The sequence below is a fragment of the Pleurodeles waltl genome, chromosome 9, assembly GCF_031143425.1.
Source record: "Pleurodeles waltl isolate 20211129_DDA chromosome 9, aPleWal1.hap1.20221129, whole genome shotgun sequence".
Taxonomy (NCBI): domain Eukaryota; kingdom Metazoa; phylum Chordata; class Amphibia; order Caudata; family Salamandridae; genus Pleurodeles; species Pleurodeles waltl.
Genome location: NC_090448.1, coordinates 38,542,893 through 38,560,553, shown reverse-complemented (window position 1 = coordinate 38,560,553; position 17,661 = coordinate 38,542,893). Strand labels below are relative to the sequence as shown.

The 17,661-nt window shown below is 39.3% G+C and overlaps 1 protein-coding gene across 1 annotated transcript in view; it reads right to left on the bottom strand.

The window, feature by feature from the left end:
• Positions 1-670: 670 nt before the first annotated feature.
• The window catches only part of CELSR3 (cadherin EGF LAG seven-pass G-type receptor 3), a 631,136-nt gene continuing 614,145 nt past the window's right edge, over positions 671-17,661 (bottom strand). Inside the window, exons 33-35 of the mRNA XM_069206219.1 lie at positions 13,428-13,622; positions 8,747-9,893; positions 671-7,516 (exon numbers count right to left, since the gene is read on the bottom strand). Coding sequence (XP_069062320.1) covers positions 7,489-7,516; positions 8,747-9,893; positions 13,428-13,622 — 1,370 coding nt within the window. The 3' untranslated portion in view covers positions 671-7,488. The remainder of the gene's footprint in view (positions 7,517-8,746; positions 9,894-13,427; positions 13,623-17,661) is intronic.

Here is a 17,661-nt window from a genome sequence, read left to right as displayed (position 1 = left end):
TACTACCTGTTCACAAGGTCCAGGGCTTTTTTGGCACCCAGCATCATTGGCGCAATAAGGATATTAGTAGTGGTTACATAATTCAACATCTGTGCTAAATGGGTATTGGCTGACAATATGTAGCCCAGAAGCTCCTGTGATATGAGCTTCAATATTGTTTTGGTGAGCATAACAGATTTTAAGGAGCATCTTGTAAACACTGTTTAAAAGAGTTATCAGGTCATACAACATATATTATTCCATTTCTTTTTCCTGGCTTTGGAAACATTGTCAATATACCTTGATTTAATCCAAGAATCTGTGCTGCTTGTAAAACCATAGAATCAGTGAATATGAAACTACGCTTCTAAATTTAACAATTATCACTGTTCTCCAGTGTGTAATGGTTTTCTATAAAAACTTTGAAAAAACATTTGTGATCCTAGATGGAAAACCTACACATTCGGTGGAATACTCTTAAACTTAGTCTATAGTTAAACCTGTCTTAATCATCCGTTGCAAAATTCATTTAATGTATGAGTTACATAGCTCACTAGTCAATTTAATTTGAGGTCTGCATGATATTTAAGTATAATTTATTCAGTCAATATAATCAACCAAAACAGAATCAGTAGTATATATATTTGTCAGATAAATTGCAAAACATGACAAATAAGAAAAAAACACAAAGTTTTTTTAGAATTTTATTGTCAAATCCGGTGCGTTCAATGTACAATTTTACATGGAGAGGAAAGGAACTCATTTTGCCAAATTAAAATGAAGAACATAAATGTTGTCTACATAGTCTATCCCACAGTACTACAATCATCCCTCCGCAGAATGACAAACTAACTAAATCCTCAAGGCAAGGCAGAGGCCCAAGCCCTCTGCTTTCCCACTTCTAGGTACATTCTGAACTCCGAGTCAGTGCTGTCAGTGTCTCGTGAACATTCATCAAAAATGTCAGTCTCCAGTAAAGTCATGCAAACAAACTATCAGGGGGAGATGTATGAAATATCAATACTTTTCCCATCTTCGTTCTCATATCAGCTGTACCAAACTGGAAATAGTGGGGAAAGTGAAACATACTGGTGCATTTTTTATGGGTATGACTCACTCTTAGGTTTACATCATTTGGTCCATTATACTTTTTCTTCTATCCTTTTTGGCACATTTGTAAAAAAATGAAATTCAGTGGTTCAACTTTTGGCAGTTATGTGTATCAAACAAATATGGCTAGCACCCAATTGCAAAAAGCAGGGCTTTAGCCTTGTCAACAAAACAAAAAAATATGATAGTGTTCAGCATGGCTAGTACTTTAGGACAAACTTTGCTACTGCTCAATTTTTGATTTGGGTAGGATTCACCAAAAGTTAAAATATGCTTTACATTACTATTGGTGAATAGGAGTGTGCACTCTATCTGACTGAGCTTATCGTTAGGCCTGGAGAATAGTTCTATTTTAATATGATCATTTAACAGACCATTCAGTTGATATTAGATATCACTTTTTGAAGTGATTAAATATTGATGTTTCTGACAAGTAGATAAAAAATGACCTTCATATTAAATGGCTGTCATCTGTGAAAAACGTCTTGATGAGGCAACAGAACAACTGAATACAGTATTATCCACCTGTGACCGTATGGACTATGGGTAGTAGAAGGAGATACTGAATTATGAGTTTCAAACAGAAACCACATTTCTTCAAATATGGTTAGGAAAATTAAAATAAATTATTTGAAGCAAAAGGTGAGTTTGTCCTGAAAAGTGAATCACTTACACTGCATGAATTTAATACATCAGCGATAGAATGAAACTTTGTTATTTAAAAAATTAAAGCAATGTATATAATACATTACATATAATACATTACATATAATAATATAATATATGTAATACAATATAAACATATATTAAATATACATATGTATTCAACTGACCTCAACTAAGACATTAAACACAAATATGTTGGAGAATTTGTTGTTTCAGTTGTAAATGCATTCCATTTATTTTACTGAAGAATGCTTTAACACACAAACAAAATGTTAATATTGTTTTGCCCTCTCCTTCTGCACAAATCCTGCTCACTGTAATGTGATTGTTTTTTAGTTATTTTTCTTTTTACAAAAATCATAGTAGTAGCAGCCCCACAAGGCTTCATCCAAAAAATTGATAATGTTTAGGTTTGTTGTTATCTGCCTTTTCCATTTATACTGGCTTTTGTAGAGAAACATGAACACTTTTTAAATGTCAGCCATACACATTATAGCTGAGGCATCTCACTAGTTATATTAATGTTGTGTTCATGCCCTAGCTGTATTAAGCATTTCAAGCAATACTAACACTTGTACAAAATGCCAAAGGCAGGAATAACTCAGTAGGCGTAACATATGAAATATCAATTTCAAATTAAATTTTACATACTCATTAAAACCTAAATATAACATTATCTACTACTTATTTTAAAGACAACTTTAATGTTTGTTCGATTTTTCCAGATGTCTGACCATACTCATTTTGAAAGCAACTAAAACACGGTGTTCTTATGGGCTTGAAAACTGTTTCATTGAGTAAGCAATACACCATTTCTTATCATTTTAGGGACTGTTCTTTCTTTCTGTTAACCATCTAAACACAGAGCTGGCCATTAACAACACTGTAGAATGGACAATTCCATGTGTCCATGTCCATGTGTTGTTTAGAAAACACAATAGGGTATTTGAAAAATCTAGACACATCTAGAAAGATGTTTGTAAACTGTTTGGTTCAGAGACTCAGAGACATTTAAGTTGCCAAGAAATGTTTTAGATGAGCTCTGCTGCCTTAAGAAAACTAATACTTTTAAATTACCTTTTGCAGCTGTAAAACCAGCTCCAATTAATAATACACTTAATATCCACATGCCATCTGCCAACACATAATCAGTACTATTGGTACATCAAAATCGAAAGTAAAAAGACAAAGCCCTCAATTCATTAATGCAGCATTTTGTCAGTTAAATAATAAAATAATTATAAACAAAATAAACTCTGAAAAATCAATAATATACAAAAACTACATTAAAAAAATACATTAAAAATACTTTTGATGATACACTGTAGTGACATCTAACAAATCACAACAGATCTGTGTGCAAATCAATCACATCATGAAAATAAATAAACAATTACATCAATGCAAAAACAGTAGATGTGTGTCTATATACAAAATGGAAAAAGTATGTTAAGAATTGCATTTTTATAAAGAATTGTGGAGCTTAAAATATACCTCCTGGAAAAGCAAACATAACATGTCAGCATTTTAGAATTGGCACCAACAATATTTTTCATGGTTTGCATTTTACAAGTAAAGAGTGTTGTCTTTACACTCAAACAATTTGCTGTGTTGAAAGAAAAAAATTCAATGCTGTAAACATGTTGCCCATTTAAGACTCCAAGTTTGACGCTTCTCTCTCTCTGTCAGACGTGGAATTCAACGCATCTTTCTAGATAATCAAGGCCAAAAGGTAGCTATATTATTCCACCATATTTTTTCACCACTATCATTTAACAGACAAGTGGGAGAAATACATTCATTTTTAATGTGCCCTACATTGGAATTTGCAAAATGTGTAATTATCATTACAGTGACTCATATTAAAACCTCTCTTAAATGTAGACATTAATGTAGCAGACGTTAATGTAACAATTTACATTTCACTCACAGATGTTATTGATGCAGTCACATACATATTGTAGCATTACTTCATTCACAAATTTGAGAGTTTTGTACACAAACAGTGAAGATGTGTCTAGGAAACCAGTTGCTAGAAAGAATTGATAAATAAATCCATTTGAAGGGCTTGGCACATAGGACAAGTAGCCAGTGGAGGACCCTTAATGAACCCATCCTGTAGAATGGAAGTGATTTTACACAAGCCTTCGACCTGAGGGGCTTATCCAGCTTGTCAATAAAATAGATTAATAGAAAGTACTATATAATGATAGGAAAAGAGTGATTTAGATTTAATATTATTTTCCCATCAGCACTTATGGAGAACATCTATTTTTATCAATGTGGACTAAATATATGTGCTAATTCTGGGCAGTATCATGACTGGCACACAATGTGTTTACTGAAGATGACTACTGTGGGCATTAGTTATCATACTGCAACATTTTATAGAAATATGTTATACTGGGGCACAGTTCATACTGTATTTATTTATATAGTGTAATCTGCTAGTGTGTGGATGCACTGGGTCTGGTAGTATGAAATATGGCCTATTTGTACCTGAAAAAGTCACAACATCTTTCTGGAACTTTCCACTCACTGTTTTCCACTTTACTGATAAATACTGTTTGTTCAACCATCAGTTTCTTCTGTCATCAATTATATACTTGACACATACAGAAGAATATTAATATATTATGGTAAATTGGCTAGAGTCAGTATCTTACAGATTGATGAGTCTTTGTTTTATGAGACACCGTCTAATGCTCTTTTGATATCACTGTCCACTACTGAATTATATGTTAGTTGGGAACCATAAGGAAGGGTTTAAGTTCAAACATACAGAAAAGATAAAAGAAGTAAAAATCAAACTCTTTTTTTGGTGAAGAAATGAACAGGGTTTTCAATTATTCACAATTGTCAGCTGTAATGCACAGAAAAAAAAGTACAGCATAAAGGATGTTTTTGGGTGTGAAAAACCTAAGACAAAGACATACTACAAAAGAACAAATGTACATTTTACTTTATCTCATTTGGTATAACTACTGTTGATGTTTATGATAAAGAAATAAATTCACTGGGATTTGTCCCCACATTATAAAGTAATCGTCCAATGGTACACAATGTCCATGTTGGCTGAAATAAAAGTCTGCAAGCCTGCCAAAAACAATTAGGAAATCAAAATACTAGTTAAAAATATAGACCTGTAAAGACTAAAACTATGATCGATAGTCTTAATGTTTTACTCAACTATTTAGTAAACCATTTTGCGGCAAAAAGGATAAAATATTATTCTTATCCAATTTCTGCAGTTTGAAATTCTTGATGATATATAAATCTTTGAAGTATACTGGGCATGAGCTAACTGATTTCTGCAGTGGACTGTGACAACTGTTCTGTGCTGTACATACTAGAGAGGTGTCAATACTCACATCTTCATTGGAGGTAGTTCAGTAAAAAGGGGGCACTTTATCACTACCGATCTCCAATGAGGGTTCACTATGTTTTAGTAAAGGCAATTTTTGAAGAAGAGGTGCTCTAAGTTGGAAACTGCTAACACTATGCCCAATTTTCAGTCTAAGAACTTGTTTGCAGAAATCAGCATCAACTTCAAGGATGTTCAGGTGAACATTGGGAGAAATAGGATCAAAGTAGAATGTGTGTGCATCTCCAAGCACATTGAGGATAGTAAAAATGCACTGCTGATGAACACTGAAAGAGATATTAAGGCTAAACAACAGATTTGCACTAACAGTTTAGTTTGAGAGGCAGGTTTGTTGAAAAATGCATTTAATCAGAGGATTTCCAAGAACTTAGCACATGATTTATTACATTTCACTTAACCTGTAGTGTTATTCTTGCATTTTTGAAGATACATAGTATTCCCCTAACATTATATTAAATTCTGAAACAGGATTAGTACAAGGAGTGCCCAAGATAGAATTGCTTTTTGTTACTCCTTAGCAACAAAACCACATGTAATGCTTTTTAGCAGCAATGCAGTGATCCCTCAGAATTAGAAAGCCTAAGGCACATTGCATAGTATTGCCTCACATTAATGCTGGTCGTACATAACAATCCATGCAAGCACTTCCTTTAAGGCATGATGCAATGTGCCATGATGAATCTGACCTACTAAAAGTTGCTATTTCCTCTCAACCTATCTATGCAATTCTGGGGTTGCACCGTCAATTTATATCTTCTGAGGCAATGTGATTATTTTTAGATGAAGGGGTGTGTTTTTTTGTATGCATTCTTATCTTTCTAGGCTCTTTTTTAAAAAACAATCTGTCTCTGGCTCATCTATAGGGAGCTGAATCCATGGTTTTCCGATCCTAAATTTCAACCTTTTAATTTTGGGTGATGCAACCAAGGAGGACAAGTGACTGTGCAGAGGTAATGGTTGATGCTATGTTTGCAGGTACACTGTCCAACAAATGAACACAGGTTAATAATATCCATCATCAGTGCAAATGAGTAAGTGACATATGTGCTTGTTATTTGATTTTTAATTAGAAGTGATTTCCCATTAAAGCCCTTGTCATTAGAGAAAGCCACCAAGGAAGGTAATTTTAGAAAGCCATAACCAATGCACAAGGGCAGTTAGGGACTCATAAGTCAACACCCTTTCATGCTGTACAGTTCAGGGATGTCTGTGACCTGTGAATGCTACAGACAATTACAAAATAAATGTGGCCCCTGAACATTTGGTAGCACAAGGCATGGCTACATGCGAGTCTGAACATCAATTTTTGAAACATGTGCATCGCTAGTTGCTTGGTAAGTGCTCCTATCCAGAATCCCCAGTGGTATGTTTATTTAATAATGCACCAGTGTTCAGTTTATAAAAAAGCAGGGGTTGATAAGCCTATGTTTGGTAAATGGTAAGATAATATTAGTTGTCTAAAAAAAACTGAAACTACAATGAATGGCTGCTTGAAAAAGATTTAACTAAGGTCAAGCCCTCTCTGGATGATACAGAGCAAGGCCATGGTACTTGTACCCAATACAAATAATACCTTTAGAAACATCATCACTGTATCTTAAGAAGACTCCCAAGAATCACTTACAGGCATAGTGTCCTGCAAGGAATGCACCATTCCAAAACACACAATGAGACAAAACACAGGAAGAGAAATCAGAATGTAACTCAGCACATGGCACACTGCGTCTTTAAAAGTGACCCAACAAATAATGCGACCTGTATTCTCATTGTTCATTGAAAAAGCCTAGAAAATATTCCCATTTGCACCCCCTCCCTTGTAGGCCCATCTCTTGTTACTTGTATTCCTGTGACCTTGCTTTTCCAGTTAACAGTATTGGCGTCACCATGATATTGACACAAACTTGGTAAAAATAATGATAGAAATCTTTTATCTCTGATTACAAAGATACAAAATGTATAAAAAAGTTTGTTCGGTTTGTGTTCCCTCCCAGCTCTGGTGAGCGTTTTATTAAGGAAGATTCAGTTGCGGATATGTACTCTGTCGGTGAGACCAGCCTCAGCAGTTTGTTGCAGTGGTCTTCAGATCACGCCTCTGGGCATTTTGTTCCAGGTCAGAGGTCGGAACTGCGGGTTTGTTGCTAGCGGAAGTTGCTAAGACCTATTCCCTTCCATGGTCTGCTCGACAAGCGTTGCACTGTATGTAGCCAATGCCCGGTTTGTTTTTTGAGCCTGAATCCTTTGGGTTTTAATTCAAGTCTCCAAGCCTGAGGACTCAAGACCACTGTTGGCAACTGTCCCAGCAGGAGATGGCACACACTTGCTTTCTTTACACAAACATTTGTGGTGCCTCAGGATTGCCCCTCACTTCTCACAACTCTGTATTAGAAAAAAGGAAATTAGTGCATTGTCTTTGTATTCTTTATCTTGAATGATAAACTCAGCAATTTCATTATAAGGAAAATAGTACAACAGAAGTATCCACTTGGCCAAACGCAATAAATATATGAAATTCTCTGTGACACTGTAAACAGTGTGGCTACACTTCCCTCGATCACCCACTTAGAAGACAGACACACAACTTGAATATAAAAATGCATACACGCCTCGCTTTCTGTAGGAGACATCTCCACAAACCCAGTAAGGCCTGTAAGCTGTGATTGACATAAATGTTATGTCTACTGCAAACAACCATATGGCACAAATGGCCAGGTTAGAGAAGGCAAAACGTCCCTCAGCCCACAACAATAATGTTGATTGTAAGAGCAAAATGCCAAAGAGAAGCAGTTTTGGAGGAGCTGAAAAGGGTGAGGGGGACATAGCTTAGTCAAGGACATGGACCCATCATGTTGACTACGATAAAGCTCCATTAGCCTAATTAAGGTTACGGGGAGACAGATGTCAGCAGTAGAGGGTAATTGTGAAGTGCCCAGATTGGTGAAAAAACTGATGGAGAATTGGGTGTATGGGTATGAAAGATGACTTCATTGGAGGTAGTGCAGAGTTGCAAAGCACTCTGTTAAAAAACATAACATCTGGTTTGTTATGTCAGAGTAGGTACAATTAACAAAGTATTCCTTAAGAATTTCAGTATCATATAGTCACTTGTTTTTGTCTGGTTAAATAAAATGTAGGATATCTTGGAAGTTCAGGCTTGCTTGCTTATGTTGGCTGAGCCCTGTCTTTAATGTTCATTGCCCAGCCAGAGTTTATTACTCATGATTTATCTATGCTCAAAAACAGATAGAAAAATCAGAACACCCTGTTGAGAAGTAGCTGGAGGGATACTCTGAGTTATCAGGACAATCGGCTATACAAGGTGTGCAAACTACAGGCCCACCAAGCTTTTCAAAGAACAGATGTGACATTTCAGCTGGGTAAAGATAAAACACATAAAAATAACTTTATCTAACCAAAGTAACTTAATTGACGTTATTAAGGAGAACTAAACCTGTTTTTAAATGCATCTTATATTATCTAAACTAGCCATAATTTTCCTGGATCTAGGGCATTCTTGCATTCATTTTGCAAACTGGCAAACACATTTTGGTAAACACTCAATACTTACTCTGAGTTAGGAAACAATTAGGAGGTGCATTTAATACTTACTCTGAGTCTGGAGACAATTCGGAGATGCTGTGTGATGTGGCAGAATGGGGTGTTGAGGGGCACAGCACGGAGGGAGTTGAGTTCTGCACTGCAGAGGGGGTGGTTGAAGTCTGTGGGGCCGAAGGAGTAGTAGACGACTGCACAGAGGAGAGTACTGAGGAATTAAATGAGGCAAGGATAGATGAAAGGATATCTAGTTGCTCAGTTGACGGATGTCGACTGGAAATAGCTTCTAGGTTTTCTCTAGAAGGCTGTCTTTTAGAAAGAGGTTCAAAATTGTCTCTAGAGGGAAGTCGTCTGGAGAGAAGTTCTAGATTTTCTCTAGAAGGCTGCCGCTGGGACAGTTGGTCCAGATTTTCTCTTGATGGAAGAGTACTAGGCACTGTATCCAGATGTTCTCTGGAATTAGATCTTCTAGACAAAAAATCCAGCTGCTCCCTTGAATTTTGCCTAGTAGATGCTAGTTGATCTCTTGAAGGCTGTCTTCTTGAAAGCAGGTCTGTTGGTTCTCTAGAAGTCTGTTGATTTGGTGAAGTGTCCATTCGGTCTCTGGATATTTGCCGGCTTGGCAAATTATTTAACCATTCTCTGGGCACCTCTCTGGCTTGACCACAGTCTATGTGTTCTTTTGATCCATACCGGCTCTGCAGAGAATCAAAATGGTCTCTGGAACCCTGCCTCCTTGATAGTGAATTCATTTTATCATTTGTGATACTAGACATTTCAAGATTTTCTCTAGAGCCATGCCTGCTTGGTATACTTTCTAAATGTTCTCTAGAGCCATGCCTGCTTGGAATGCTGTTAAGCTGCTCCCTTGACGCATGTCTGCTTGGTATGGAATCCAGATGCTCCCTGGACCCGTGCCTGCTGGGTACTGTTTCAAGAAGTTCTCTGGAGTTATTCCGACTGATCTGTTCCTTGGACATCTGTCTTCTCATCAGCATGTCAAGCTGCTCACGGGATGAGTACCGGCTGGCTGGTTGAGACAGGCTCCCAGTCCCTGAATACATCCTCCCATATGAGGCTGCAGGAACTGCTCTGTGGCCTAGGGTAGAAGTCTTGTACCATGATAACTCATTGGTCATCCGGCCCATAGATGACAATCCTTGCAGAGTGGGTGGATACTGAAGACGGTTTTTTAAAATCCCTGCATCAGAAAACAAACGTTATTTCTATATAAACAGTAACATTAAGGTTTATAAGTGATTAAAAGTGACATGACTCTGGATTAAATAATCTATGTGCGTTGGGATTAATGGTGTACAAGAGATGAGGAAAGCGTGAGAAAGACCATGCCTACAAGGAATAACTGATATAGCTTAAAAACAAACCTACCCAGATTATGCAATAGTCACACAGTCAATGTCCTTCCAAATATAAAAAGGAAACTGTACACACATTTTGCAATTAACTTCTTCTAATGCTAATTCCAAATACATGAGTGCAGATAAGTAGATCAAACTGTGGAGTCAGTAAATTACGTGATAAACAACACAGAAGATTAGAAACAGTGTCTTAAATATAGTGGAAAGGAAAGGTTTGATTCACTGAGCTTTTTCCATCTAAAGTTGTTTTCAGTTCAGAAAGTTACAAAACATATGAAGGCGGTAGCGATGTTTGCAAAAAAATATATATTCACATAAAATACATTTACATACAATTAATATCCTGAAAAATCTAACATAGACCCACTTCCACCAAAATTAGACAGCCCAGACCTATCAATAAATTGTTCCCAAGATGTGCAGATAGTGTAGGAAGGTGCAACAACCTGTGTAAGGTAAAGTAAGACCTAGACTGCTGAACTATCGTGATGTCCTCCTGCTTGCAAGGTGGGATGAAAACTGAAGGATTAGATCTACAGTTTCATACCATAGATTCATATACTTCTGAAATACTCCCCGCCACTGAGAAGGAAATAGTTGATATTTTCTCCTACACAGAGTAATTCATAACATAGACAGCAAGAAAACTCTGCTAGTTCACTGGTACTCACGCTTCACGTACAATTGTTTTTTTCTTTTTTTTTTTAATTAGAGCTGCTTGTTTCAGCTAACTCTTTTCTGCCTCTGTGAAAGAGCAGCAAGGCATCCTGGTATTGTGGTGAGGGGCAGGATGACAACTGAATGTGAAGATGTGTTCAGCCTTTTCTGCCAGACTCTCTGTTGTGAATTGCTTCTTTTTAGTTTTACCTTTATCTATTAACAGTGCTGGTTGTCTTGGTGTCTAATCGAAGGATTTAGGCCAACAGGGCGGCTCCTCCGTGCACTTGGCATGGGCAGTGCAGGGGCTCCCTAGCCAGCACCATTGCAATGCTCACTGCCTGCAAAGCAGACAGTAAACATTGAGACGTGTGCTGGTGTATGTTACGCACTACAGTATTGCCGCCAGCTCTAATACGAGCCAGAGACAATGCTGTAGCCTGTTTCCCGCTAGGCCAGCATGCGGAAACTGAGGTTCCACCCGCTCACCCAGTGAGAAACTCATAATGGGCCTAGCGGGGTGGCAGACACAATGGCAGCAACCTGCCCGTCGGATTTTCGGCAGACGGGCCTTTCCGCCTGTCAAAATCGTAATGAGGCCCTATATCTAACCACAGATTCCTCATCATTTGAATATTCCCTTGGCGTCAGACTGGATCTGGAATCTTTTTCAGCAGTAACTGTGCACACCGGTAGGTGGTGCCACGCAGGTCTGTACTGATGCCGTTCCAAACTGGAAATGACGTGCAGCGTCTATACAGGCTTTACTCCCATATGCTGACATCAGTAGCTTTCGAGGCTGTGCGCACCCCCAGACACAGACCCCCAACAGCAAATTGATTTTGAGCAATGTGCAGAGTCCTAGACAAAGTCTCTACTAAAAAGAGCATTACTGAAGGTAAGTAACTTGTTCTTCTGATAGAGACTTCTAACCACAGATTTCTCACCCTATGAATAGATACCAAAGCAGCACCTATTTGGAGGTGGGTCAGTGAACGGACACAAATCTAAACGTCCTGTATATTTTGACCAATGTGAAACAATGTCACAACTTCACACCAATGTTACGATGACGAGAAACACTGTCTTGAGGGTGAGAACCTGCAAGCAGCAGCTGTGCAGTGGCTCAAATGGAGCGCACATCAAATATGTGAGGACTAAGTTAAGGTCTTAGCGAAAGGAGAAGGAGGAAACAGATGGTGTTGCAGGCCTTTTAAAGAATACATCACAAAAGGGGATTTAAATATTGAGGGTTGCTCCGGCAACCGAAAAAGGCCAAAAGCGCCAAAAGGTACCCTTTAACCATGCCCAGAACAAAGCCTTGTCAGACAAGGGACAAAACAAAAAACAAAACATCAGATGACTTTACCTGGAGTGAGCCAATATGGCGTGTTCCTCACAACACAATGCCACAAATTTGTTCCAACAATCAGCATATACAGTCTTCTTTGAGAGCTGTCTGTCCGTCACATAACATCAACCATCTTCGGAGATAGGTCAAAGGTGTTCAACTATTGACGCTCAATATCCAAGCACGAATGTGGAGATTAAAAAGGCCTGGGTGGGGCAGTCTCATAGGAGCACAGATGCTCTTACTCAGGAGTTCTGGATACCATACTTTCAGTCTGGTGCCACTATGATGACTTAGTCTCGGTCGGTCTCAATCTTCTTCAAAACTCGGGGCAACATGAGAGTCCAGAGTCTCACCCTAGTCAGAATGCGCCACCTAGTAAGAGATGCCTGGGAAAGTCCAGTGCATAGAACTCCTAACATTGTGCATTCTTGGAGGTGGCCAATATATTGAGTCCAGGATCTCCCCGTTCGCAGAAGAGATCTTGCTCCACCTCAGGGTGCAACTGCCACTTGTGATTGGCTAGACGCTGGGGGCTGAATTTGTCCGCCCTGGCACTCAAAGATCCTGCCAGGAGGATCACCATCAGGAACATTTAGCAATTGTCCTGCCACTTACAGAGGCAGAACATCTCCTAGCAGAGGGTCCATAATCCCACCCACCCTGTTTGCTGCAGTACCACATGGTGACTGCACCAGTCTTCCTTTGGTGGACAGAAGGAAGGCTCTCAACACCAAGAGGAAGGCCCTCTGTCTTTGAGAGGTGACATTTCCCTTGCATACTGTAAAATTATTGGTCATAAATCAGACTCAAAGAGAGTCTCCAGATCCACGCATGGTGTTGTGGAAAGAAGGGAATGGACGTCCGCGAGTGGGTAAGGCACCTATACAGGCTCCGCATGTCATTTCTGGAGTGGAACAGCATAAGTGTGGAGCCGCACAGTCTCACATACTGGCGTGCAGAGCTATTGCTGAAAATGTTTCCAGCTCCAGTCTTACACCTGGGGAAAATTCAAAAGGTGAGGAATCTGCGGCTATAAGTCCCTATCAGATCTTATGTGTTTAAATACCACTGTTTTTAACAGATTGACAAGGGTGGGAGAAGAGTTTTCAATCAGAGAAGAGAATACGAATGTGAAGATAGGATCTGCACCGATTAAAGATGGAAGAATTCCTGGCACATGTGGACATCATAACTCTCAAAAGAAACAATAACTTCCTTATAATGATAAGGGAAGGATTCCCTTAAAGCACCAATACTATTTTTTGGGGTTTTAATTTCTCAAAGATACTAGAAGAAAAATAATGGAACCAGAAAACAATGACTTGCCCATTTCTTAACAAATTACCTTTCCTTTGTCTTTGGGAATGCGTGAGTGAGTTCTCATCTCCACTGGTCAGCTCGGGCTGGTTGTTGTTGGCAGCATCCTTGTTCATGTCGAGCCCCAGTTTTCTCTCTGAGCCCCATTTTTGTAGCGAGCAGGGATGAACCTCACATTCTCCAAGGGCCGGCCAGTATGACATCAGGTCGTTGCCATCCACATCTGGGGACAAGCATTGCAAACATATTGATTGACAATGGATAAAGGCATGTCATTCCTGGGGGCAGCTGCCCTGAGTGTTTTGACAATAATCAATACTTATATTTCTGGATGTTGGATGTGGGCAGCAGAATTAACACAAGAATGAAAAATGTGTTTTTTACCCAAGCACTGGACATCTCAAATAATAATGTACACCAGTGTTCTGCTCTCTGCATTTACAGGGTCTGCTATGTAATAAATCTATTCAAAAATATATTCACAAAGTGGGGCTGGTTATATTTATATATCACAAAGAAGTGTTTTCAAATGATGTCATGCCTGTGAAATATTGTACACATTTTCCAGGTTTCTCAGTGTGTGGGCGTATCTAATAATGTGGTTATGTGGGCCATCTGTTGAGTGTGGGCTTCTGATGGTGAGTGTTTGTGAATTCCTTTATGCGGTGTGTTTGAACGGGAGCTTCTGAGGATGGGTGTGTGGGTGTCTAATAGTATTTGGACGTCTATTGGTGAATAATGGTCAGGGCCAGACTAGGAACCCAAAGCAGCCCTGGAATTTTGTTGGACCAGCCCCTGAGATGGAGGGGGGTGGGAGGGAGGAGCATTAGTTCTATTTAGTCCTCTTCTTGTCCAAGTGTGGGGAGATCAAGTTTTTCCAACTATTTCCCCCTTGCCTATGGCCATTCCAAATATGCCTCCCCTAATGCAGTGTGGCTTTGTCATCATACATTTGTGCATTATACAGCAGCATCTATAATGCTCTTCTGCTTTTTTCTTTCAGATTGCTATGATCATAAGCACAGTGATGGAGCGGAGGGAATTAAATATCTACTGAACACATGCCTGTGTGGTGTGTCCGCGGCCCACATAGATTCTCCATTTTTATAATTGATGAGCAAAGACAAGTTACGAAATACACCATACACCTGTCTGGATATTAAATACTCACATTGTACCTTACCTCCCAGAGCTGGGTGGTTGAACATTCCCCAAAACAAAAAATGCACAGAATGGCAGAAAGTTTTGGTGAACTATCATCCAGCGGTTTCAGACATCAACACAATCAAACTTTGCTAAAGTAAAACTTTTGGGAAGTTGAAAAGGGATATGTTTTGGGCCCCTTTATAACTTTTGAGATCCGTAACAAATCTGCCCCAAAATTGGAAGGCTAACGGGTTGAATTTTGTTAGTCACAAAATTATTGCAAAGGGAAGTTAACATTATCAAGGGTGCAAGAACAGTGTTTTCTCTGGATTGAGATGGCAATTTTAGCAGCAGTAGTTTAAAAAATATATGTCAGAGCCAATGGACGGTAATTTGCAGAGAGGACCATTGTTCCTAGGAAATACAGATTTCATCTGAAGGGAAGCCAACATTCAGTCTCATTATAACATAATTCCTGTGAAATACAGCTTTTGGCCAATTGAAGGCATATTCTTGGCCTAATTTACTTCTTTTCAGCTAAATAGTCTCTAACTATGGAAATGCATTCAGATAATGATAACCCAACCTGCATTACAATGGCTTTAAACAGGCCTTTGTTTAATCAGTATTATCGTCAAGACAATCCTCATTGCAATCAGGGCCCATTGCTAGGTTTACACTGCAAAAAACAGCTTTAGGAATGTCTCATATTTTTAGATTTTTTTTTTAGAACAAGACTTGTTTATCCAAAACCAAAACCTGTTCTCCTCTTTCTGACTAAAATGATCAAACAGTCCAGATTCTCACTTACTTTCTCAAAAAGCTTTTCCCTGCTTGTAAAAAAAATATTTTCATTCTAACTGCCTCCCAGTGAACATCAAATAAAAAGAATACATAATACATAACTCATGTGATATGGTTGAATACTGTTATCTCATGATCCAGGCTTTTAGCAACTCTAGCAATGGTTCACTTTGCTTTCCCTTGAAAATGATGTTTTGGATTTTTAAAATGTTATGAAGCATTTGACGAATCTGTAAGTCATTTTGCTCACCCCTAGGGAAAGTGACCAAGTTAAGCATGCCACGTTTCGTGCAGATCCATCCAAGAAAAAAAATACAAAAGGCAGATAGCCGGGAAGTAAAAAAAGGATGCATTTGACATTTTGGTTCCCACTGCTAATGTTAGTCTTTGCAACAGCAAAAGCTGCTAAACAAATGTACATCAAGCTTCAAATAAAATTAGAACATCGTCCAGAAAGTGGGTATGTCTGGCTTAGTGTAAATGCCTTCAGTAGTGTTTGAGATACCAGATGAAATAAGTTACTTACCTGTAACTGTAGTTCTCCACTATTGGAAGCTTTCATGGATTTACATGCTTGAATACTTCCCTGTCGTCGAGATGGGAGTTCCCGGTGGAATATACAACCTAGGCCTGAAAATGTACATATACAATACATGGTCTAGGTCTCAATAGAATAACCTATCATAGTTGTTTTGTAAAATAGACCCAAACTCAAATTTGAACCAATCAGATTGCCTCACAAACTGAGCTGCAGTTCCCTCAGATTGTCCGAGCATAAGTGCTGTAATAATGAAGAACACTGAGAAAAGAGAGAAGGTGAGCTCTCCCGGGGAGGCGGGTGGGCCGCATGTGAATTTATGAAAGCTTCCAATACTGGAAAACTACAGTTACAGGTAAGTAACTTATTTCGTACTCCAGTATTGGAACTTTCATAGATTCACATGCTTTAATAAGACTAACAAGCAGCAACCAACCCATTTTCTGTACTGACAAACACTGCTCACTCCCGGAAGATGTGCTGCTCATGTGTGCACTGAATGTTGAATGCATCAGGTCCAAATGGTTTGAGCTTCCCTGGACAGCAGATGAGATTGAGTTCCTCCCTGTTTGTTGATGTAGTGCATGGTGGTCGTATTGTCCATTCGGACAAGCACCAATGAGCCTCGGATTCTTGGCAGAAAAGCCTGCAATGCCAGGTACACAGCTCTGAGCTCGAGGAGGTTGATGTGAAGAGTAGCATGAGAGTGGGGCCACCTGCCACTCACTTGAAGCTCTTGAAGGCATGCACCCCATCCCTCCATCGAGGCATCTGCTGTTATCGTAAACGTAGGGACCTGAGCTAAGAATCCTAAACCCATGGAGATGTTCGTAGGTGTTGACCACCAATCGAGGGAGTCGACGATCCTTGCTGTTATATGTATGATGTCCCCGAAGGAGCCTTGCGTTTGTTTCCACTGTTTGTCGGGCTCTTCTTTAAGAGGGCGCATCCGAAGGCGACAGTGGGGAACAAGATTGATACAGGAGGACATCATCCCCAGTAACGATTTGAAATTTCGAACTGAAAGAAACTTTCTTTTCCAAATTGTATCTGCTAGGGTAACGAGTTTGAGTTGTTGTTCCTCCACTGGGAATGCTTTTACTTGTGTTGTGTCCAGTATAGCTCCCAGGAAAACTATTCTTCTGGTAGGCTGTAGATGGGACTTGTCTCGGTTGAGAGTGAGACCTAGTTGAGGGAATAGGCGAAGCGTGGTCTTGAGAGAGTGGCGTAGAGAGATGACATCGGGAGCCTTCAGTAACCAGTCGTCCAGATTATGGGAATATCTGGTGTTTGAAACAACTCAGATATGCTGCATCAGGGGCTAAGAATTTTGTGAAAATCCAGGGAGGGGATTTGAGTCCGAAAGGTAGCACTTTGAATTGAAAGTGCCGGCCGGCTACCATGAATCTTAAGAATTTCCTGTGTTTGGGGTGAACGGGTATGTAGAAGTATGCATCCTCAGATCTAGGGAAGCCATGAAATCCCCTCTGTTGAGAAGTTGCAAAACATCCTTCAATGTCACCATGCGGAAGGATTGCTTCTTTAGATATTTGTTGAGCTGCCTCAGATCCAGGATGGGTCTCCACAAACGAGACTTCTTCCTGATGAAGAAGAAGCAAGAATTGAAACTGCTTCCTTTTTGAGAATAAGGGACTACCTCTATCGCCCCTTTGGATAACATGACATCTGTTTCCAGAAGGAGAAGATGCAGATGCTGTTGACGTTCCCAGGAAGGCATGCAAGTGAACTCTAGCAGATGATCATAATTTATTAT